We start from the raw sequence: 23,586 nt of genomic DNA on the forward strand, positions 1-23,586 counted from the left end.
AATTAGATTTGGGCACTGTTTTTTTAAACATGTATTGATTTATTTTTGTGTGTTGGGGTAGTACTCATATTTTTGTAGATGTCAGAGTACAACTTACATGAATTTCTCTCCACTTCCACGTTTCCTGGGGGAAGGTATGTTATGAGCACTAAAACAATAATTGAAAGTTCCCTACAAAGTAATAACAGGATTGGAGGATTTACTGCTTACCCTATAAAACTTTGAGTGAAGGTCTATGATAAATACTTCTTAAACTGTTCCACAAAATACCAATGGAAGTGACATGATTAAACATGTTAAATAAAGTCAGTATCTTGCTGATTAAAAAAACAAAAAGTCTGCAAGAGACACAGTAATAAGGGAAACCAAAGATCTATTTTCCTGATGATCAGAGATGCAAAATTCTTACTAAATCACTTTCAAATGGTATTTAATAATGTTTAAAAAATATCTTACATCTTACATAACTGAACAGCACACAATGATAGTTATATCATTTCTTCATCCCATGGATGCAAGCTTGCCTCAGCATATAAAAATTAGCACATGTCAAACAACACGCAATTAACTTCAATACCAAAACCACAGTAGATGAAGAAATTCTTCTACCACTATAGAAAGAGTACATCTCAGCACGATGAAAGCTATATGTGACCAATTTGTAACCAACACTACACTAAATGCTGAAAAATCTTAAAACAGTTTCTCTAAATCATAGAACAAGTTAAGGTTAAGCACTCTCTTCATTGTAATGCAACATAGTGTTTCCAAGTCTCAGATCGGTGAGAAAAGAGAAATTAAAAGGCTATAAATAGCAAAGGACGAAGTCAAATTGTCTTCACTTACAAAGGACAAGATATTAGACTTAAAGACTATGAAAATCAACCAGATAATCCTTATATCTGATCAACAGTTTTACCAAAATAGAAAGATACAAAATCAACATACAACAACCAGTTGCTTTTTTATTTACCAATAGGAAACTTGCCTAGAAAGAAATTAGAAAATTTTTAGTCACAATGTCTTAAAAAATACTGTCTTAGAATAGAAACAATGACATTGAGCAAATTGAAAAAGACAGTAAAGATGGAAAGTCTTCCATGGTCAGGAATTGGGATAACTAATACTGTTCAGATGGCTATATTACCAAAACAGTTTATAGATTCGATGCTCTCCTATCTAAATCCCAATGACATTGTTCACTGTACAATAAAATAATTCAGAAATTCATATACAAGCACAAAACCACAGTGTACTCCAAGCAACCCTGAAGGCAATAGCAATTCTGGAGGCATAAGAAGCCCTGACTTAAATTTTATTAGAGTCTTAATATGCTCTCTGTTGCTATGATAAACACCATGACCATAAGCAGTATCAGGAGGAAATGGTTTTTCTGACTTACATGTCTATATCATGTTGCATTATTGAGAGAAGTCAGAGCAGGACCTTAATCAGGAACTTGGAGGCAGAAGCTGAAGCAGAGTTCAAGGAGAATGCTGCTCACAGGCCTGTTTCTGCTGCTTGCTGGAGTACATTTATTTGGAACCCTGAACTACAAGCTTAGGGTGTAACTGCTCATAACAGATTAGGCTCTTCTCCTTTCATTAGAAATCAAGAAAATATTCCACAGGCATGCTCACATACCAATCTGATGGCTATAATTTTTCATTTGAAGTTCCAGTTTTTCAGGTGACGAAAACTGATCACCACATCTGACCCCATATCAACTTGACACACAAACATATCACTATTTCATTTTTTATTATAATTTTTATTTTACATATCAATCCCAGTTCCCTCTTCCGCCCTCCCTCTTTCCCTCTCTCCCACTCTCCCATTCCCCCCCCCACTCCACTGGGGAGGGTGATACCTTCCAGGAGGGGTCATATAAATCTGTCAGGTCATTTGGAGTAAGAACTAGGCCTTTTCTCTTGCCTCTAGGTTAAGGGAGTATCCCTCCTGGGGAATGTGCTATCAAAGTCCTGCTTCTTTAAATTCTTTCTTTAAAGACACAAAGTTCTTGCTATATAGGTCTTTCACTTATTTGGTAAGTGTCACTCCAAGACACTTTATGCTGTTTGTGGCTATTATAAAGGGTGATGTTTCTCTGATTTCTTTCTCAGCCCCTTTTTCTCCTGTATGTACTAGGGCTACTGATTTTTTTGAGTTTATCTTGTATCCTGCTAGTTTGCTGAAGGTGTTTCTCAGCTGTAGGAGGTCCGTGGTAGATACAGGGGGTTATTCCAATTTTTTTCTTTCCATCTGTTAAGGTTTGCTATGTTGCCTAGTATGTGGTTGATTTTAGAGAAGGTTCTATGTGCAGCTGAGAAGAAGGTATATTCTTTTGTATTTGGATGGAATGTTCTATAGATGTCTGTTAAACCCAATTGAGACATAACTTCTGTTAGTTCATTTGTTTCTTTGTTAAGTTTCTGACTGCTGGTCCTGTCTAGCGTTGAGAGTTGGGTGTTGAAGTCTCCCACTATGAGTGTGTGAAGTTTTATGTGAACTTTGAGTTTTAGTAGTGTTTCTTTTATGAATGTGGGTGCCTTTGGATTTGGGGCATAGATGTTCAGGATTGAGACTTTGTGCTTATGGATTTCTCTTGTGATGAATACCGTCTTCATCTCTTTTGAATGATTTTGGTTTGAAGTCCAACTTGTTAGATATTAGGATAGCCACACCTGCTTGCTTCTTGGGTCCATTTGATTGGAAGATCTTTTCCCAGCACTTTACCCTGAGGTAATGTTTATCTTTGAAGATTAGATGTGTTTCTTGTATGCAACAAAAGGATGGATTCTGTCTTCGTATCCATTCTGTTAGTCTGTGTCTTTTTATAGGCATTAATGTTGAGGGAAAGTAAGGACCATTGATTGTTAATGCTTTTTGTTTTAGATTCATTGTTGGCAGTGGTATTGTGAATATATTTGCCCTGCTTTTACCCTTGGGTTCAGGTGAAGTGGGATTATCTGCCTATGTCTTTATGAGCATAGTTAACTTCCTTGGGTTGGAGTTTTCCTTCCAGAACTTTCTGTAGTACTGGATTTGTAGATACATATTGTGAAAATCTGGCTTTGTCATTAAAAATCTTGTTTTCTGCATGTATAGTTATTGAGATTTTTGCTGGGTATAATAGCCTGGGCTGGCATCTGTGGACTCTTAGTACTTGTAGAACATCTATCCAGGACCTTCTGGCCTTGAGAGTTTCCATGGAGAAATCAGGTATAATTTTGATAGATCTGCCTTTATAAGTTACCTGGTCTTTTTCCTTCACTGCTCTAAATATTCTTTCTTTATTCTGTATGTTATGTGTTTTGAGTATTATATGTCGAGGGGTCTTTTTTCTTTGGTCCAGTCTATTTGGTGTTCGGTATGCTTCTTGTAGTTTCATGGGCATGTCTTTCTTCAGATTGAAAGATTTTAATTTGCAGGACAAGGATATATGAAAGGAGCAGAAGAGTAATTCTTGCAAGCAGAATATAGAAAATCATAAAGAATGGACATTGACATGGGAGGAAAAGACAGAAATTATGAGAACTATAAAGGTTACTGTGGTGATGGGGCTAGACTGATCTTGTTAAATAGGGCTAGTAACTGAATCATCAATCTTTTGTGAAATAACTGAAGGCTCTAAATGTACAGCCAAGAGAAAGCCAGAGTATGAAAAAAGTTTCTCACAGGTCTGGGCCCACAACAAGGAAATAGGCCCCCACCGTGGAACAAATGATTCCAGATGATCAGCCTTGTTTGGGTCACTCCTGGCTAACAGTCAGTCTGGGGACTTTCCAAGTCATTCTATTGTTTATCCTTTAAATAAAAATAGGTCATACCTGGGTGATCTCTCAAACATGAGATCATACTTTGTAATTAATCACCTTGTGCCCCATGCATGTATGCTGATTGTGGTCTTTCTCTATAAAAAGAGAGCCTAAACCCTTTGGGGGGGTGAAGCTTTCCCCAAGATTACTGTCACCAAAGTGCATGCATTCAATAAACACCTCTTGCTTACTGTATCTCCTGATTTTGGTGTTTGTGTCACGGGGCTCTCCCACCAGCCATTCAGGACCCCAGAATTAGGGTCCAACAATATTGCGAAAATTTTCTTCAATGATTTTGTTGAATATGTTTTCTGTACCTTTGAGCTGGGCTTCCTTGCCTTCTATTCCTATTATTCTTAGGTTTGTCCTTTTCACAGTGTACCACATCTCCTGGATGTTTTGTGTTAGGGAATTTTGGACTGAAGGTTTTCTTTGGTTGATGAATCTATTTCCTCCAGTTTATCTTCAGTGTTGTTGTTGCCGTTTTTTTTTTTTTTTTTTTTTTTTTTTTGTGTGTGTGTGTGTGTGTGTGTGTGTGTGTGTGTTTTGTTTTTTGTGATTTTTCTTCCAAGGGGATTCCAAGAGACTGGAATTTTTGCTGGCTCTCATATCTAGAATTAATAATACAACTGGACCTTACTTGAGACTTAAGACTGCTATCTACCGTGTATTTAGCCTGCTTGTTTAACCTATCTTTAAGAGAACAATGTAAGAAGTAACTTATTAGTCTACGATTTCCCATGTGATCAATGCATACAATCTAAACTAATGCATAGCTGTAATTGCTAAGTTATGGTACCATCCATGCCCATGACCCAAGATGAATACATGTATGCTCTAACAATTATTGTCTTGTAAGAGTAGAATTAGAGGTAGACAGCAATCTTATGAATTGATATACACCAGTAATAATTGTAGTACTGTTTTTCTGTAACATGAATAATATAAACTCCAAGACAAATATTGGGGTTCAAGGTGAAGATCAGAGAATCAAAGCAGCCAAGCCACCAGAAAACTCTTTCCTCTACCAAGGCTGGGGCAAGCCTGTCCTTGATATGGCTGGAACTAATTGCCAGCTCTGAGACCCTGTTCCTGTCTTATATACCTCTCTAGTGCTGGGATTAAAGGCGTATGCCACCACTGCTTAGCCTCTATGGCTGTGGCTAGCTTTGCAGTCTCATCTTCAGGCAAGCTTTATTAGATCATAAACAATATATCACCACTTTTTTTTCATCTGGTTCAGCTGGGGTCAATAAGAGTCTATAACTCAGTCCTTTGTAAAATTCTGTTAAAGATTTTGAAAGTTATCTCTTATTTCTTCCCCATGTGATGCATTCTGTTCATTTCAACAAAGACGGAGTGAATTCCTTTGATAGGGGCAAACAAATACACATACAACAGCATCAGACAATGTCACAGGGACAGATTTACAAGACAGCCTTTAGACATGCACAGATTCAGATGCATGCAACAGACAGAAGGACTGTAGGCATGGGGAGAAGCTAGGTTGAAATTCAAATATGGACTCAATCTTGATTAAATAACTAAAAGGAATTGCTTTGATTTCTTTAATTATCTCCACACCAATCACTTATTGGAGACTCACAGTTTTGTCTTTACTGTGTTTAATCAATATAAGAAAACATAGAACCAAACCTATAGAGCTATAGCCAACTAATTTATTTTCTATAAAGGTATCAAAAATCGTTGAAAAATAAGAGATCCTTTTACAAATGGTTCTGGGGGAGCTGGATTTCCACATGTACAACAATGAAAATAGATGCATATATTTCATCTTGAACCAAAATTTATTCAAAATTGATTAAATATCTTCACATGAGACCTGAAACTTTGAAACTTCTAGAAGAATACAAAGGCAAAACACTTCAATATATAACCATAGACAATGACTTTCTGATATGAAGCCCAGTTGTAGAGAAAAATAATACCCCTAATTGACAAGTGGAATTACATAAAATTAGAAAAGCCTGTGCAGTAAACAATCATAAAAATAAAAAGACAGCCTTGAAATGGGAAAAAAAATCAGTCAACTGCATACTAGGTAGGGGATTAATATGGAGAATATATAAAGCATTTCAAAATAAGATACTGACCCCCCCCAAAGTCATCCAATTAAAACTAGGGTCAATAGACTGAAAAGGTAATTTCCAAGGATAGATACAAATAGCCAGGACATTCTTATTTAAAATGTTCAATATCGTTAGCCATTATTACATAAAGTGACTTTAAACTGTTTTCATATTCCATCTCACCTCATTAGAACCATCAAAAAATCCAAATAACATCTAATGCTTGGTGAGAATGTAGGAAAGGGAGATATTTTTCTTTTACTATTGATGGAAATATAAATTTGTACAGCTAATACTTAAATCAATATGGTGTTTCTTTACAAATCTCCACATAGAAATAGCATAAGTCTAAACTATATCACTCTTTGATATATACCTGAAGCATTCATTCTAAGTCAGCTTACATGAAGATTTGTGTATATGTATGCTTACTGTTCTCTTGAGGCAACCTATATGTCTATCAAACAAATGAATGGGTAAAGAACTATGTATGTGTACATAATTGGCTGTGTTCACCCATTGTAAATAAATAAAATTACAACATTTTACAGGTAAATGGGTGGAACTGAAAATCATTACATTAGGTGAACTAACTCAAAAAGAAAATCCTCATTTTTCTTTCATGTGTGAAATCCACATTTTAATTTGTGTATAAGTTGTGTGAGTGTTTATAGTTAATCAGATAAGAAAGCAGATCATGAGAGGGGAAAAAATTATCATAGGACCTGCAATTAAAAGAAGGTAATTGAATATAATTTTGCATAAAAAATGGGTAAGTTTGCAGGAAGGAAAGGGACTACGGGGGCACCTGGGAGTCTAAGGGAAAATAATGAGAGAGAGGGATGAAATAGCAAAAATATAATGGCAACATATGAAAATGCCTTGTTAAACCTATTACCATTAATACTTAATTACCATTAAACTTAATACACCCTTTTAAAAAATAAATCTAGCCAGACAGTGGTGGTGCATGCCTTTGAGTCCAGCATGGGAGAGAGAGGCAAGATGATCTCTTTGAGTTCTAGGCCACCCTGGTCTACAAAGGGAGTTCCAGGGCTACACAGAGAAACCCTGTTTTGAAAAACAAACAAACAAAAACAAAACTAATAATCTAAAAGATTAATTCAATTACAATTATAATTGCATTTACCATAAAATATTATATAGATCAATATTTATGTTCTATGAATATGCAACCACATGTTTCTGTCTACTGAAACTACATTTTTGATAGATACACAAAGCATTTTAAGGTGTGTGTGCTCAAGTTAGAAGTATTTCAAAGAAAGGAACAATTTTCTCAAGAATAAATAAGCATGAATCGAGATTTGTGTCTTCAAAGTTCTCCAAACGCACATTTATCTTTATTACCAAAATAAACTTTTGATACACACTGATATTAAAAGAAAATAGGAAATTACCAGGGTCATTTCTTGTTATAAAATTGCGCACGAGCTAGTTTGAATCTCAAATCCATCTGCAGCCCTTTGGAGCCTCCCCATGTGGAGAGAAGCTCTTACTCATCACAATGGTGCAACACTAGGCCCCAGCTTGGATCTAGGTTCTCTCCATGACATTGGGGCTGTGCCCTATGGCTCATTATTCCCTCTGATCCCTTTCCACTCTTTTCCTGAAAAGAAAAGATGAATAGGAGGGACAAATACACAGCCTCAGTTTCCTACTTAGGTTGTCATTCTAAATTAAAGTTCCATGGCATTCATTAAAAAATACACATGTAATGTTGGAAAGTGCTCTGGAGACCAATTCAAAATTTTCTTTAGTATCAATTTATAGAAATTTCTAATCTTTCTGGTTATGTGGTAATCATTAAAATCTCATTATTTCATATTTTTTTACAATGGATGAATACAGCAAATTGTGGATATATACCGTTATCCTGATTTATTTAAATTACTAAATAATTAATTAAAACTTGTCAGTGTCCTTCATTTCTCTCAGCCATATTCAGTGAGTGTAAAATAGGAATTATGAGACCTTTCTAGTTCAATGAAATCAAAAGAAAAAAATTCCATTGTTTTTCAAGAGAGAAGGAGGGGGGAAGGGAGAGGACATGAAGGGAAAATAAGAGGGACAGAGGAGGGGAATGTTATCAAATAAATTCTATTGTGATCCAATATATGACACAATTCACACATTGTATTCTACATCATGGAGGAGTACTTATATAACTTATTGTAGCTTTTATTGTCTATCTTAGGGAAGATGTACAAAGGATTCTGGTGATATTACATCAGAAGAAAGGCAAGAAGATTCTTTAGACCATATGAAACTTCAGAGTATTTCATTCAGTGAATGGGCTGCATGCTAACAACATACTGTCCAACATCTGCCAATGTCTGGTAGCATTACTCTGTAATTTGCAGTGGAACTCAGCCATGCTTTCCATTTCAGAAATTGTGATTGTCAAAGCAGTGGTGATTAGTATTTTGGGGCTTGATTGAGCTTTCTCTGGTCTACAGGGAGCTAACTGCCTCCACTTTGTCCTTTTGTGTTGAAGGTCTTAGAAATTGTGTGGACCTTTTAGCTCTGTAGAAAGCCTGAGCCCTGTGAGAAGTAGAACTCCATGAAAGGGCAAACAGGATTGCATGCTGTTCTCCCTCCCCCACCATTTATGGGTAATCAATGTCCATTTAGTTGTGTTCTCTAATGCACAGTGCCTGCTATTTAAATCCAATGAAGAATATTTTGTATGTTTGTTAATCAAATGTATTGCAGTTTCTGGTTTCTTGAAGCTAGAAAGACTAATTTTTACACACAAAAATGAGTGAAAGTAATTTTCAGTGAAATAATTATCTTTGTATCAAGACTATATATATATATATATATATATATATATATATATATATATATTTCTGTCTGTACAGGAAGTCAATTGGAGCTGAAGTATAGATGTGTGAGAAAGAAAGAAACGTCACACCATGATAGATTAAAACCTCAAGGGCATCAAGCTGTTCTACTTAGAAGTATATCCGTGAATACAAACATCTAGGGTTTTATTTTCCTTATAAGGAATGAAGTTGAATTTGGTTATTTCTAACCCATGGGGTACCCTTACATCTAATAAACACCCACTGAAAGAGAGAGATTCAAAAGTAGAGAGAAAATAGGATTTGAGGACCATAGAGAATTCTGAAGACGAATTGAACCAATAACTTGAAAGGAAGAAAATGTTTATCCACACAGGCACAGTTACCACACATACAAAAACACAATCACAAATGGGCATACCTTCCCTTCTCTCCCATAGCTAAGAATAACTATGTGGGAACAGGCTGAAATTACATTAAATGCATAGTCTTAGTAACAAAAAGAATTGTACTTGAAGGTACAGCCTATGAAGAAATACTACACAACAGTCTTGATCAAATTCACATAGGCATAGATATGTGTTCAAACAAAATTTTATTGGTGTCAATATATTTTCTACTCACTTATCTCTATGTGCAACCTCTTTATAACTGACTTAATATTATTAAAACTTATGTAATATTCAAATAAGGATTTTTAATAAAGAGGGAGAGGGGGAAATTCATGCATCTGAGTGTTAAATACGGATTTGGGGAAAAGAGCTCAGTTTCAAATATTTAATCATATACTCTCTCCATAAATGTTAATTCAAATGGGGAGAATGTAGTCAGACAAGGCATGGGCACAGAGACAAATGGTAGGTCATGAGTGAGCAGCAACGTGAGTACCTGTCCTGATGCTCTGTTGATTTTCAGTCTGCAATATTCTGCATTTTCTAATTCTTACCATTCTACCTCTGGTATGAAGAACTAATTTTTTTATTACTGGCTACCTTGTCTGTTTACCCTGGGTAAGACTGTCCTATAAGCCAGATCCCATCCCTAGTGAGTTTTCCTAAAGATTTAAATTTACTCTAAGTACAACTTGCCTTTTCACAATGTATCTATATAACCAATGTTCTTTTCAAATCTAAAGTATTTAAGAAATATAAAGGGGTGAATACACTCCCATGACTTAGTAATTAATATAATAAAGTCATTTAAGTCTTTACTTCATTTGTACATATAAATGTTTATTCATTTTGAGGACACATGTATCTGAAATGTTTGGAAGAGCAACTTTCTGGGGTATCTGAGAGTTCTTCTTGTTTATTATAAATGATTTGTAATCATAAATAGAAAAGATTCATTGGGATCAGGTATAATTCTAAAGATTTTAGTCTTTTGAGCAGAAGAATAACTCAGCAAGCAGAAGATTATTGATTGGTAATTTGCATTATTTAGGCATTAAAATTGAAATCAAGGAGCTGGCGTCTACCATCCTAGTTGGAGGTAGCTATTGGAATCAGGGTGCACCTGGCATCTGGGTCCAGAACCTACTTCCCTGCATGGTAACACGCTCCCCTGAAGACCTGAAACCTGGCTGACTTCTTGGGTGCTGCCAGGGAGGAGCCACAATCAGATCTCAGCATTGAGCTCCCACTGAGTCAGGAGGCATTTTCAGACCTGTGGAAACTACTATCTCCAAACAATGTTCTGTCCACCTTGCCGTCATCTGATTCCATTAAAGAACTGTCCCTGTTTGAGAATGTTGCAGGCTGGTTAGAATACCCAGGTGAAATGCTCCAAAAGGCAGCCGCCACAGCAGCAGCGGCTCCAGCAGAGGACCGGGTAACTGAGACTCCTGCACCAGTGGCCCCAGCGCCAGCCACTCTCTGTCCCCTTTCATCTTCTGTCACGTGCTATAAAATCTACCAGGGTGACTATGGTTTCCATCTGGGCTTCCTGAACTCAGGGATTGCCACTTGCACGTATTCGCCTTCCCTCAATAAGCTATCCTGCCAGCTGGCAAAAACATGCCCTGTACAGCTGTGGGTCAACTGCACACCTCCACCTGGCACCCATGTCCGTGCCATGGCCATTTACAAGAAGTTACAATACATGACAGAAGTTGTAAAATTCTTCCCTCACCATGAGCATCCCTCTGAAAGCAATGGTTTGGCTCTTCCTCTGCATCTTATCCGAGTGGAAGTATAGGTGAGCAGCTTCCAAAAGGTGAAGCGAAGACAGAAACAGCAGGCTACCTGGACAGTCACCCAAAGTCTCACAGTAACATTGGGGCAGCCAGTTTTGGCTAAGGCCAAGAGTACCTGACAGATCACTACAGAAGCAGGGAGGTAGAAAGGCTCTTACCCTGACTTGGCAAGATTCAGCAGTCTTCTATGTTTGTCTCCTGAAAGCACAGTAGGACAGTCAGTTCTTTGCCCAAGAGGCCATTAGCTGAGGAGAGGATGGACTCCAGAAGGAATGAAATCAGTGTCCAACATATTCTTGGGAATAGTTTGATGCTGTCACAAGCAGTAATGTCTCATGCCAACAGAGAACTAATATTAAAACATTTTAAGGCCATGTTCTGCAGGTCTATGAAGTGTTTGAAGATCTAACATCTTGTCTGACTAATCTCATAGGTATAAGAAACATGGGTGAAGATAATCTGTAATACTCAGGAACATAGCTAAACAAATGATTGAAACTCCCCTAAATAATTTAGCAAGGACAATGATTTTAGCAATATATATATATATATATATATATATGCATGTATGTATGTATGTGTGTGTGTGTGTGTACACACACATATATACATATGCATATCCACATGTATATACATAAACATGTAAATCTCTGCAACAGAAATGTCTTGACCAGAGGTAGAACTGTATAGTGCAACATGATAAAAAAATATCCTAAATCATATCAATATACAAAATGTCTTGATCGTATTTAAAAGTTATGTATCAAAAGATATGATATAGATATTATGCACAAAACATCATAAACAGAAAGATCTTACACAATATGACAAAATAAAATATACAAATTATCCGAGAAAGGAATACAACTTAATTTTACATAAGTTACAACATATCAGAATCTGTAACAATATAAGTTGTATATAAGTAATAATTACTAAGATAATTCACCATACCCTTCCCAACCATACCCTATACAGGGAAGCAGTACCAGCTATGCCCCTCTCATGCCCCCTGGGTTGGATCACACTCATACAGTCAACTCTATTGTGGTGCCAAGGGAGTCCCAGGGCCTTTCTCTCAAGTGCTGCAGCTGATGAGGGATTGTGTTAGGTTCCTCACCTGCTTCTGGTAGCAAGGGGCAAGGAAAGGCATCTTTCCTTCACCACACGGCAGGCACGATCTGCTTTCCCACTTTCACTCCCTCAAGGCCAGCTTGCCCATGCTCCAGGTCAGCTCTACTGTGCTGTCCAGGTGAGGTGTAGGAGCCTCTCTCCTGAGTGCTTCAGCAGGTGAGACACAGGACCAGTTTACCCTAGAGTTTTAGCCAGTGTGTATGTTTGCGGGGGGGGGGGGGGCTGTTGCATCAGCCCAGGTCCGAACATCACCATGGCCCTGGGTAGCGATCAAGCTACTCACATCAGCCTGTTCCCCACCCCTTTCACCTCTTCAGAATATCAGTTCATCCATTATTGTTTACTTGTGAAGTAAAAACATCTAATTATTATGTACTACCATCAAAGGTAATGATTAATTTCAGCATTCCTTTTAAAATGGTCAATGGGTTTTTGAAAAGTTTCCTCAGGAAAGCTTAAATAATGTGTGGATGGCACACATGTTTCTAGTCCTATAGCTTAGAAAACATCAGGAAAGAATTTTCTGGCTTTGTAATACTAGCACTACTATTTTTACAGATTTTTTTAGTGACTGCAATCTCAAAACTTTTTCAAAAATCTAAACCCACTTCCACAAAGCAAAGTGAGATGGCAGTGGCTTAGAAAAGGTTCTGCAGAAGACTTAGGAATGCCCCTCTACTTCATCAATACAATGGGAATACTTTCCTTACACTCCAAACCCACAAAACCCAAATCAACGTTCTTTCCCTCTTTTATCTTGCCCCCCCCCAAGAGTCTTTTCTTTACACCTCACTGAAAAGCTCTTCATTTCCCATCAGCCCATCAGCGCTGTAAGCACAAAGCCTGCTATGCTGATGATGTAATTTCTTCCCAAATCTAAATTAGATTTCATATAGAGCTTAGAAAGTCAAAAGGCAGAACTCATGCTGCTCTGCTATTTTATTTAGTTTGCATATGAAGAAGCACGGGGTTTCAAAGTTTGCTGTTTTCCTTATTTCTTTCTTTAAACCACACTTGTAGTTCATTCAGTACTTGTTAGAGCAAAATTAACAGAAACCATCAATTTCAATTGTTTTCATCAGTGTTTTATTATTTTCTATTTCAAAAAGACACACAGTTTTACAAATAATGTTTACATGCATAGACAATGAATGAATAGGCTAAGTTTTGCTACCAATGTTACACATTTATAAGAGACAAGGCTATCAGGTTTGTTGTGCTATTCATGCTACACTCCCAGTGATTTTCTTAAGGACAGAATTATTATTTCATTTTCCAGACATAAAAAATTTTGTTATGTCCACCAAAGCTTTTTAACAACTCATTTATACTTTTGTGCTTAAAATATTGACTATTAATCAGCAAGCTAATACCACCTGCTTAAGACAAATGATACAGTAAGAGTTACTGAAGATACAAAAGTTTGTCAAAATTTCCAGTAGTAATAATGTACAGTGTGTGCACACATACAATATGTATATGCAAGTAATTTATATTTTTATAAAAGTATTGCTGATAATTTCTGTTATTTATCCTCTATCTATTATACATTATTATAGGCAATATTCATCAACTCCTAGGTAAACATGATCATTTTTATGTCAAAATCAGTTAACTGTTTTTGTTTCTTGCCTAATTACTGTCTATTGCTAGTTAAATCTAAGGAGTTACTTAGTTTTAACTGAACCATGATGGAGAAGAGGGTTACCAGATATCTTCATCTGCACATGTCCCTTTGCCACCTTCTGTCTTGATAGCGATTCTTGTGTGGTCAGGGCATCTCACAATACATTGACTAACTCCCTATTGCTGTTCAGCTTGCTCTTCTCTTATTCAACTCTTTCAAAACTAAAGGCCCCTCTCCTTCCTTGGCTCAGAAGATACTTTATCAGTTTAGAATTGTGGAAAGCTTGACACCATAGTGCAGCATATCCACATGTGAGCTGTTGTTTCACCCCTAAACCTGACTCTTGTCATTCCTCCATTTACCATTAACCTTGATGCCCAAGGGAATATAATCGTCTCCCAATTTACACATCCTCGGCCTCTTTAATTTTTACTTTTTAGTCTCATATTCATCAATAACTGCTTTCCCACTCTTTCCCACATGGCCATCAAGAATCTATGGTTTCTTCTAGAGAGGTTAGTGAAAATAAAATTTTCAGAACTATGGCATGGCTATTAGAATAGTTAGCTCTCTCCTTAAACATACATACATTCTAGCAAGTTTTTTTTTTTATTTGTTTGGGAGTGATGGAGAATTATCTTAGGCAAATACTCAGAATACCTCAGGTTTCTCTGATCCATCTGCAAGTTTGATCACATGGTGTGAAAAAAATCACTCTTATGACATGGAAGACATGTTTCCACTCCATTCCTCTGCCCCCACTTATCCACCTGTATGTCAAAATAGGGAGAGAATGCTGTCATTGAGGATCTACAGCTGTTGTTCTGAGTAAACATTCCCCAGCCACATAGACCAGTTCCTAAACTGAGTTAGAAACTGTATGAACAGAACCCATGTCACTCAGTATTCTGCAGAAGATAAATGACTGCTAATGTAACTAACATGATCATTTAGTTGATTAATAAAGCAAATATAACTAAAAAGATTAGTCATTTCTCAGAAATTCCCACAGTGTTTTTTCCTGTTGGGAACTTCAGTCTTGTTGCTTATCTTACAGGCCTCATCATGGGAAAGGCTACTACTTCATTGAGCCATCAGCTTCAATATCCCATAACTCTTTTCAGCAATTTCAGAAGCACACCAGTCAGCAAAATGGCAATGACTAACAGTCAACAGAACTCTGCCTCATCAGACCATGGAGATACAGAATCCTAACTAACATTCACTTCTGTAGAAAGGTGTCTCATAGCAAAAGCATAAATTAGAGTTGATGAAGTAGACAGATTGCAATTGGAAATTATCTACAGTGGTTACAATTATAAAAATATAACTTCCTTCAGTCAAATATCCCTTCCTGGGGGAAAAGTCTGTGAATTAATATGCTAAGTAAGATACAAGGTACCTTCATTACAAATATTACATGAGGAAGAATATTAAACAATCTGAAATGTAAAATCATTTACATCTCATCTGACTTTTTATCTTTATTTTCTTTATCTTTATGGGGGTTAGTTTGCTTAAAAGAGAAGCTGTAACTACAGCTAGGATATCTGAATCTTCTTCGAATCCCCCAAGACAGCGCCCCTTACCAGCAGGAAGTAGTTTGGAAAGAACGACGCCCAAATTCCCAAATATTGTGTATAAATGTTTGTTTTCATTACATAAAATTAAATTAAAAAAATTATATAAAAAAGAGAAGCTGTATTTTAAAATTCTTTATAAGAGAGTGTTGTCAGTAATGCATTCTAAAATGACTCCTGGGTCACTGAAAAACTCAAGCAGGAACTTTTTAAACATCTAGATCAAATTCAAATGAAAATGCAACTTTCAGGAACTTTTGGAACACTAAAAAGGATGTTCTAAAACATTTATAGCTATGAGTAGTGTGCTGGTTCATTTTATGTCATCTTGACATAAGCTATAGTCTTAATTTGTCATCTTATACAGTCAACTTTGGTTGAAAAAATGCCTCCATTAAGATAGGGTTGCAGGCAAACATGTAGCATCTTCTTAACTGGTGACTGAGAGTCCATTGTGCATTGGCACACTGCTGGGCTGGCAGTCTTGGGTTCTCTAATAAAACAGGCTAAGAAGCTATAAGGAATAAGCCAGTGATTAGCACTTCTCCTTGTGCCCTGCATCAGTTCCTGTCTTCAAGTTCCTTCCCTGTTTGCGTTCCTGCTTTGACTTCCTTCAGTGATCAACTATGATATAGAAGTGTAAGCTGAATAAAAGCTTTCCTCCCCAAGTTTCTTTGGTCATGTCATTTCATCTCAGCAATAGCAACCCTAAGTAGGACAAGTAGTTATATTAAATCAAGAATTAAATAACTTAATTATTTACCTCAGAAATAAAAAGCCCAAATGAATACATAGAAAGAAAACACCATGACTGGAGTAAAACAAAATAAAATAATGAAGATTAACATGATGATACAAAATAATGGGTATGGTTGACATACAAAATGTTAAAATGTTGTACTTATTTAATGTGTCCAACTTAATGGGTCTGGAGATAAGGATACATATTCCACTAAAGCCATCATCAACAAAAGTTGTTTTTTTTTTTTTTTTTGTGCATTATAAATTCTGTTTAAACTAAGGGCATTGGGACAATTGTCAATCATTACTAATGGAACTACTGCTGGAACTTCCATCCATGAAGGCCAATCAAATGATCTGGTAAGTCACAATTCTGTCACTAGGAGTACCCGTGTTCAACATAGACTAAACACTTGAAGTAATTTATTCATACAGAGTCCTGGGGCTTTGTAAAAACATGCTTTTATATTCTTTCCTGAAATGTGTATAGAAAAAAATTTATGTACTAGTCAGTATACTGTCAAAAGAAACCAGAGTACCTCAAAACTAGTTCTTTCAACTCAAGGCTGCATTTTGATAGAAGCATCAAAGCTGATTTGTACAGTGAGATACCTGTTCCCTGCTATGCTAAATCTCAGAGGTTTCTATATCCAGAGTATTCTTTCTAAATACTCATGCACAGCTTCCCATTCAAAACTGGCCAGTGTCTCCCCAAATCGGTTTTGCAAAAGAATTAGTGACCTAATGCAGGCAGGAAGTGTCTCTTTTGGCAATCACTTCTTTCATGGCTAGAACCCTGCACAGCAGCTAACCCACTGGAGGCATATCATAAACACCAAGTGAATCGTGTATAATTTACTAAAGTATTTTGGAGAAAAGTTTATGAGGTTATTCATGAAACAATTGACTCCATAAATCCAGATTGAAGTGAATGAGGACAGACATACCAGGTCTGTGCTACACTTCACTGTGGGCTCCCTCAGCAGCGGCAAACTGAATTTTTCCAGTAAAGAATATGATACAAGATTTTCCGTAAATTCTCTGGACCACTTTTCTCCTAGAGTCTTCGATGACACAAAGACCATGGAAACTATCTTGGGAAATAAAGAACAATTTATTCCTGCCTTCCAGGAACCCTGGGGTTGTAGGCTGCATACTGTAGACAGACAAAAGGAATCACTACCATTCTTTCTCTACATAATGGGGCTCTTGCTGGTGGTGGCTATGGAGAGAAATCCCATTTCCTTTGATTCAGTTCCATTGATCTTTAGTAATTTCTATAAGAGAGAGTATCAAAATGAGGTATGAAAATATCCTCAGGGACCACAGGAACTTTTTGTCCTCTGAGTATTCCTTCTTGACAGTGTGGGGTTGAATTTGTCTTATTACATTGACTTTTCAGGAGACAAAAATGTCTGTGGTTCTTTAGAAGTCTCTTTCCTGATGCAATGGCACCTCATGGATTGATGCTTTATGTCTCCTGAAATATTTCACAAAGCAGTAGTTTATGAAGTTTCATTGTCTTTAGCTCCATTTATTTGTCTTTGGAAATGGAATCGACTTCCATCCAAAAGAAAAGAAATGTCTGCTAGTCAGATCACCACGGACTTTCAGACAGATGATGACAAAGCATGAGTTTCTACAAGCCATGGGTAAGAAAAATGGATAAAAGTCTCTGTGCAGATCATAATATAGTACTTCAATGTACATAGGAACAAATACATAGAAGTAGGTATTACATTACTTAATTCGGGTATATTAACAAGGAGACTGAGTTCATGAACTAAGTAAAGTATACCCACATCTAACTAAGTCAAAATTTAAATTTGGTTTTCTATATTTCCCAGTTTGTTTCTTGCACCATCTTATTGCCCTCTCTATCTGGTAAAGTATGAAGATTGATCCTGACATCTCACTTTCTTTCATTAAATATCTATCACTTGCCTTCCAGAAACACTAGCCAAGCAGAGTCTAATGAGAACTTAGAAAGTGTTAGGCAGTGAGGAACCAGGTGCTACCCCTTTATATAACTTATGGCAAATTTGGCAGCCTTGGTTCTATCAATAGCTCAAGCTCTCAGCATTAGACCAGCTCCACTCAATGCTACTACAGGACTAATTCTAGCTGCTAGATTCCAGTCTAAACTCATGTCTTTAACCCTCCAGTGTAGGAAGGAGGGATGTCGCCTACTGTCACTAATCTCTGTCTGACTCCACAGTTTCTAATGCTTTCTTACCTCCAGGAAGGTAAGTGGGTTTTTATCTTGTTTTTTGTTTGTTTGTTGTTGTTGCTTTTGTACTTTACTACGTTTCTTTTAATGGATAAATATTAACTTAAAAAATTCATTCTATTTATTACTTTTAAGAGAATTTGTAAATACATATTTTTAAAAGCCTAGGAAGGAAGCTGCTTTGTTATTTCAAACAAAATGAGATAGAATAGCATTGTAAAGTAGGAAGGGAAAGGGGCCTGATGTTAAACTTTGTTTTTATTTATTGATTGTGTCTTTCTTATATGCATCTCACTCCCATTTATCTTCTGTCCCTTTGTATCCATCCTCTGCCCCTGAAACCTCCCCCCACCAAACATAAAATAAAATATAATTTAAGAGAGAAAACCAAGGAAAAATCTCATCATGGAAGCTTTAGTGTGACAGAATGAGTCACTCAGTAAATCCTTTTATCTATATATCTTTAGTTGTAACTGTTCATTGCAAAAAGTTATTAGTCTGGTTTGAGGCCTCAGTTTCTGCTGCACTATGGATGCTTAACCCTCACTGGGACTCCTCTTGGATATCCTGTTGTTGCCTTGTGTTGTGGAAATTCTGCAGCTTTTGTCTGCAGGAATGGCCCCCTTCACGTGTGCCAGAAGATCACAGATGGGGATGGATGTTGTGGTGGGTCAACTCAAAACTCTGGTTCTGGATCTGGGTCCCTTGTTCTTTCCAGCAGGGTGAGTTATCCAGCATTCCCCTGGCCAATTCACCCCTTGCAGCAAGAGCAAGGGGCAGGGCCAGTTCCCCTGATTTCATGTCCTCAGAGTAGGCTCCTCCACACCCACACCATCAGGGCCAGCTCTACTCTGCTGCCCAGGTGAGGTGCAGATGTCACTCTCCTGAGTGCTGCAGCTGGTGTAGGAAACTGACAGCTCTCACGCTCTTACGACCTCATAGTCAGCTCTTCCATCTTCCACAGGTGGCAAGGGCAGGAACAGACTGGGTGTCTTTCCCCTGCCCACACTACCATATGGCAGATGAGGAGCAGGGCCAGATCGCCTATGCTCATATTCTTGTGCACACTTCACCGGCAACCCTGTCAGTAGGATCAGCTTACTCGTGCTTCCAAGAAAAGAGGCAGTGTTCAGGATTCATATGAAATTTGAAAATTAATCCTATCACACTGCGAACAATTAAAATCAAAGGCGACACCATCATGAGAACAAAATAATAACATCCAGGGAACTTAAATGACATTTTAGCCACTCTTTTTATTAGAATTTTAATTTACTCAGTAATATAAAGAGAATAAAAGATTAGATACTGGAGTAAAATAAGGGAAAAAGGGAATGTTCTATGCACACAGCAAAAATGTAATACTTGCATTGACTCGGAGAACCTTGCATTGCTAAAGTTTGATTTAATGAGTTACTTTAATGCATGACCTTATGGAAATTTGGTAACTATGGATCATCTGAACTTGTCAGTTGGCCCCATGCTGCAATAATCAATTTTTCAATGTCAGACTCATTTACTCCTCGAAGAATCCTAAAATAGCCATTCTCTCCCCATGACTTTCCCCAGGAATTGGCGGCAATCTGCAGAAAAAAAAAGAAAACATGAAAATGTTGAGCATTATACTTGAATATTTGTAATCCTTTCTATAAAAACAGAAAAGGACTATTTGGCCTTAAATTCCCTTTGGCTTTTACAGATGGTAATGGTTAAGCACCTAAATATTTTCTGGATAAGTATCAAGGAGTTCTTTTACTTTTATCACATTAATATCATCATGTGTATTCACTGTCAGTAGATAGAACTGATGTTCCTTCAAGTATGATGGTACATTTGGATTGTAGACTTGACATAATATATGATCACCTGAGAGAGGATTCTCCCTGGGGAATTCTGAGGTTATTTTAGGAACATGCCTATGAGAAATTTTCTTAAGTTGATTATTTGAGGTAGAAAGACCCATCCCTGAAAGTTCTCAGGACCATTTCCTGGGCTGGCCCCTTGGATAAATGAGAAAAATCAAAAAGCATGATGAGAACTAACATGCAAGTACTTTTTTTCCTCTCAATTCCTGACTATAGCTACAGTGTAAGCAGCTCCCTCACTAGTTTGTAGCTGTGACTCTGATGGAGTGAAATCTAGAAATGGAAAATGAAATAAACCCTTTCTTACCTAAATGATCTTTGTCTGGGCATTTGGTCATATCAAATGGAAAAGAAAATAAGACACATATGCATTAGAGTTATGACCTATCCTTGTGTTAAACACCAGAAATCCCCAAATAAATAACATAATTTTGTATCTAGGTGAGTTATGATCTAGTGAATTATGATCAGCACAAGTTAAGTGCTAAGGTGAATATTATACTCATAGTGTATTATTGAGGTTACCCTAGCTCCACCATATTTATTTATAAGAAAGGTATAGATGAGCTATCTGAAGTGCATAAGGAAGGCTGTGCACAAACTGACCAAACTCTCAATGTAGAGAGATGCTCTAGTAGAGGAAAGCAGCAAAACCCAGTAACACTAAACATGAAGCAGCATAAGGGAGATTATTAAATTAATTAAATTGTTAAGATTCTTATTAAGTAGATCACTCCATCAGAAAACCATAAATCCATCATAGAGTACATAGCAGCCTCAAACGCACTATTGCTCTTTAGTGGCCTTGCACTAAAACTTTTCTCCCTAGAACTAGCACTATAAACATGAGCCGCCAAGGCTGGTGACTGAATCACTGCTTGCAGTTATGTAATCTAATGAAGGCAGAGAAAATAAAGCATCTGGGAAAGTAAAATCAGCAGGAATCAGAAGTTTCTCCTGCATTCTTTTTTTTTCTTTTTAAATTCTGGGGATGATTAGAAAGCTGGTTTGGATCCAGAAGCTTGAGTGAGTTAGTTCACTCTGAACCAACGCAGCGCTAATGGAGTATGCAGAAAATGTCTTAAAGGCAGAGGAGGCACATGAAGGGAATTAGTCGACCACAACTAAATGCAGTAGACCAGCTCAGTAAATTAGAGACTTTGTAACAACAGCTGCCATGCTTGGCTTCCATTCACTCTGTGCTGGGTCTAAGATGGAAAATGATCTTGGGTGTGATCTGCACTGATATTCCCAAGGCATATGGTATTGCATTCAGCTTCCTCAGTTTTCTCCAATGAGAATAGTCTCCCTCTGCTTCAGAAATTGTTATGACAACACCAGTTTAAAAAAAAAAAACATCCAATTATCAACAGCATTTCTTATTTTAGAGTTGGCTTTTTGCCTCCTCAATCATCCCTGACACCTGAAAGGAACACTCAAAGATGGGTCTGAAATCACAAATTCAGTGTGTCTCCTCAAAGTAGAAATGGACTTTGAATAGCTAGAAATGAAATAGCAGCAAAATGTGCGTCTCTGCAACTGGGATCGAAACAAAACTCCAATTCTCAAATTTTGCAGCCAGTTCCAATATAGGAACATATTAGGGGAAAAAAAAAATATATATATATATATATATATACATATATATATATATATATTTCCCAAAGATAGAAAAATCAAAATTAATCTCAGATTAAAAATATTTTAGCAACATTATTATTTTTAGAGTGAAACTATAGTTTCACTATACCTATTTTCATCTGACTATCTGAAGATTACATACAAAATTTTAACTTTGGTGAATCTGGACCGGACATGGCTAATTTATTAAACAAATGGAAATTCATATGCTAAGGAAAGGTGTGATGGCTAATATTGTCAACTTGACTACATCTGAAATCAACTAAATCCCAAACAGCTGGGCACACCTGTGAGGGATTTTCTCCAGTGAATTATTTGAAGTGGGAAGACCCTCCCTCAGTCTGGGCCCCACCTTCTGGTGAGCTTCACATAAAAGGACATGGAAGCAGGAAGCTTCTGCTTTTGTTTGCTTGCCCTCACTCTCTAGTCAACTTTATCTGTCTTCTGGGTGGTGCATTCCTTCACTGACATTAGTACCTGCTTCTCCAGGATTCCAACAAAGACAAAGGCTCATAGCTCTCTAGGAATCTGTTGGGTCTCTACCACAACATTGGGATTGCTGAGATTAACATAGAGTCCATTTAGGCTGTTCTTCAAATTGTCTTAACTTTGACAGAAAGAGGGTAAGAATCATGGGCGCTATATTAAATTGAGCCTACCACAAAATCCATTCATTATCTAAATGCTAGTAAGTTAGAAATAAAGTGACCCTTCACTATTTTATATAGCATATCTTCAAGGAATCCATACTAAACCCAAAGTTAGTTTTAAAGTATTGAAAACATTTTTTTTTATCCTTATAGAACAAAGCCTAAGCAGTCATTATTATCACACCCATCAACATTTCAATGGGGATTCATTAGGTTCATTCAAAGCAAAAAATATTAATATTAATAATAATAATTAAGTGATATGATTCTATATATGCAACCTTAGTACTTAACCAGAATATTTTAAGAGCTCATAAATATTTCCATTAAAGTTGTGGGATACAAATTAACATGTAAATAGCAGAAGCCTTTCTGTATTGCAATTATAAACAAGTTGAGAAAGAAGTCAGAGAAATCAATACAATAACAAAAATAGAACATACAAACAAAATACCTGGAATAAACCTAACCAAGAAAGTGAAAAATATCTACACTGAAAACATGGAAAAATGAAGAAATTGAAAAGGCACTAGAAAATGGACATATCTCCCATTCTTGTGGACTGGAAAAATTAATTTTGTGAAAATGGCTACTCCACTAAGAGTCATCTACAAATTCAACACATAATCAAAACATAAATGTCATTCTGTTGAAACTTTCTTTTCTCAGAAGTGTGTACATTTCATGTTGGATAATTAACAATAATATTGTCTTAATAACTGCTTAGTATGCATTCAATGCTCAATTTCACTCTCAATGTGGATTATTTTGTTTCTTTTTTGGTGTTTCAGAAATTATTTTTCAAGAATTAATTATTTTCTTTTAGTTTAACATGTGCTTTCTTTTCTATTAATGTTGGGCCTCATCTTAATAAATTTTCATTCTTTGTTGAGTATGAGTTTCTCAGTTAATTGAATCACTGTTTGGACATCTTAAGATTGTACTTGAAATTTATGACTTCACATTAAGTTTATAATGCTTTAAATCCATAACATTTCTATGATGGCATATTCTATAGAATTTCAGTCTTATGTGTTCACTGAACTTATCACACATGCTGGCAATTTAGGTAAGTTTTTTATGAGCTTTCTAATAATTATCTATACAACAAAGCCATCAAACAGTGTTCCTCGTCTACATCTATGCTTTGGTATTAGTGGTTTTTCCTATGAGATACTGAGTTAGAGA

General features: G+C 36.6%; 2 protein-coding genes across 3 annotated transcripts in view; one reads left to right on the forward strand and one right to left on the reverse strand.

Annotated features, from left to right (window-relative positions):
- The first annotated feature begins 78 nt into the window (after window positions 1-78).
- On the forward strand, window positions 79-10,932 carry LOC127231704 (cellular tumor antigen p53-like). Its single transcript, XM_051197414.1, has 2 exons — window positions 79-134; window positions 10,341-10,932. Exons 1-2 carry the CDS (start codon window positions 79-81, stop codon window positions 10,930-10,932), a joined length of 648 nt encoding a protein of 215 aa, XP_051053371.1.
- Window positions 10,933-19,502: 8,570 nt separating this feature from the next.
- Tinag (tubulointerstitial nephritis antigen) overlaps window positions 19,503-23,586 on the reverse strand; it is a 96,094-nt gene continuing 92,010 nt past the window's right edge. For both annotated transcript variants that reach the window (XM_051197974.1, XM_051197972.1), the window contains exon 11: window positions 19,503-19,825. In XM_051197974.1, the coding sequence (XP_051053931.1) occupies window positions 19,691-19,825 (135 nt within the window). In that variant the 3' untranslated portion in view covers window positions 19,503-19,690. The remainder of the gene's footprint in view (window positions 19,826-23,586) is intronic.

Source organism: Phodopus roborovskii, unplaced genomic scaffold (assembly GCF_943737965.1).
Source record: "Phodopus roborovskii unplaced genomic scaffold, PHOROB, whole genome shotgun sequence".
Classification (NCBI taxonomy): Eukaryota; Metazoa; Chordata; class Mammalia; order Rodentia; family Cricetidae; genus Phodopus; species Phodopus roborovskii.

Coding starts and splice junctions, on each gene's coding strand:
- LOC127231704 (XM_051197414.1), top strand. CDS start 79: ATGTCAGAGTACAACTTACATGAATTTCTCTCCACTTCCACGTTTCCT. Junction 135..10,340: donor TCCACGTTTCCTGGGGGAAG/GTATGTTATGAG, acceptor GGGTGCTGCCAG/GGAGGAGCCACAATCAGATC.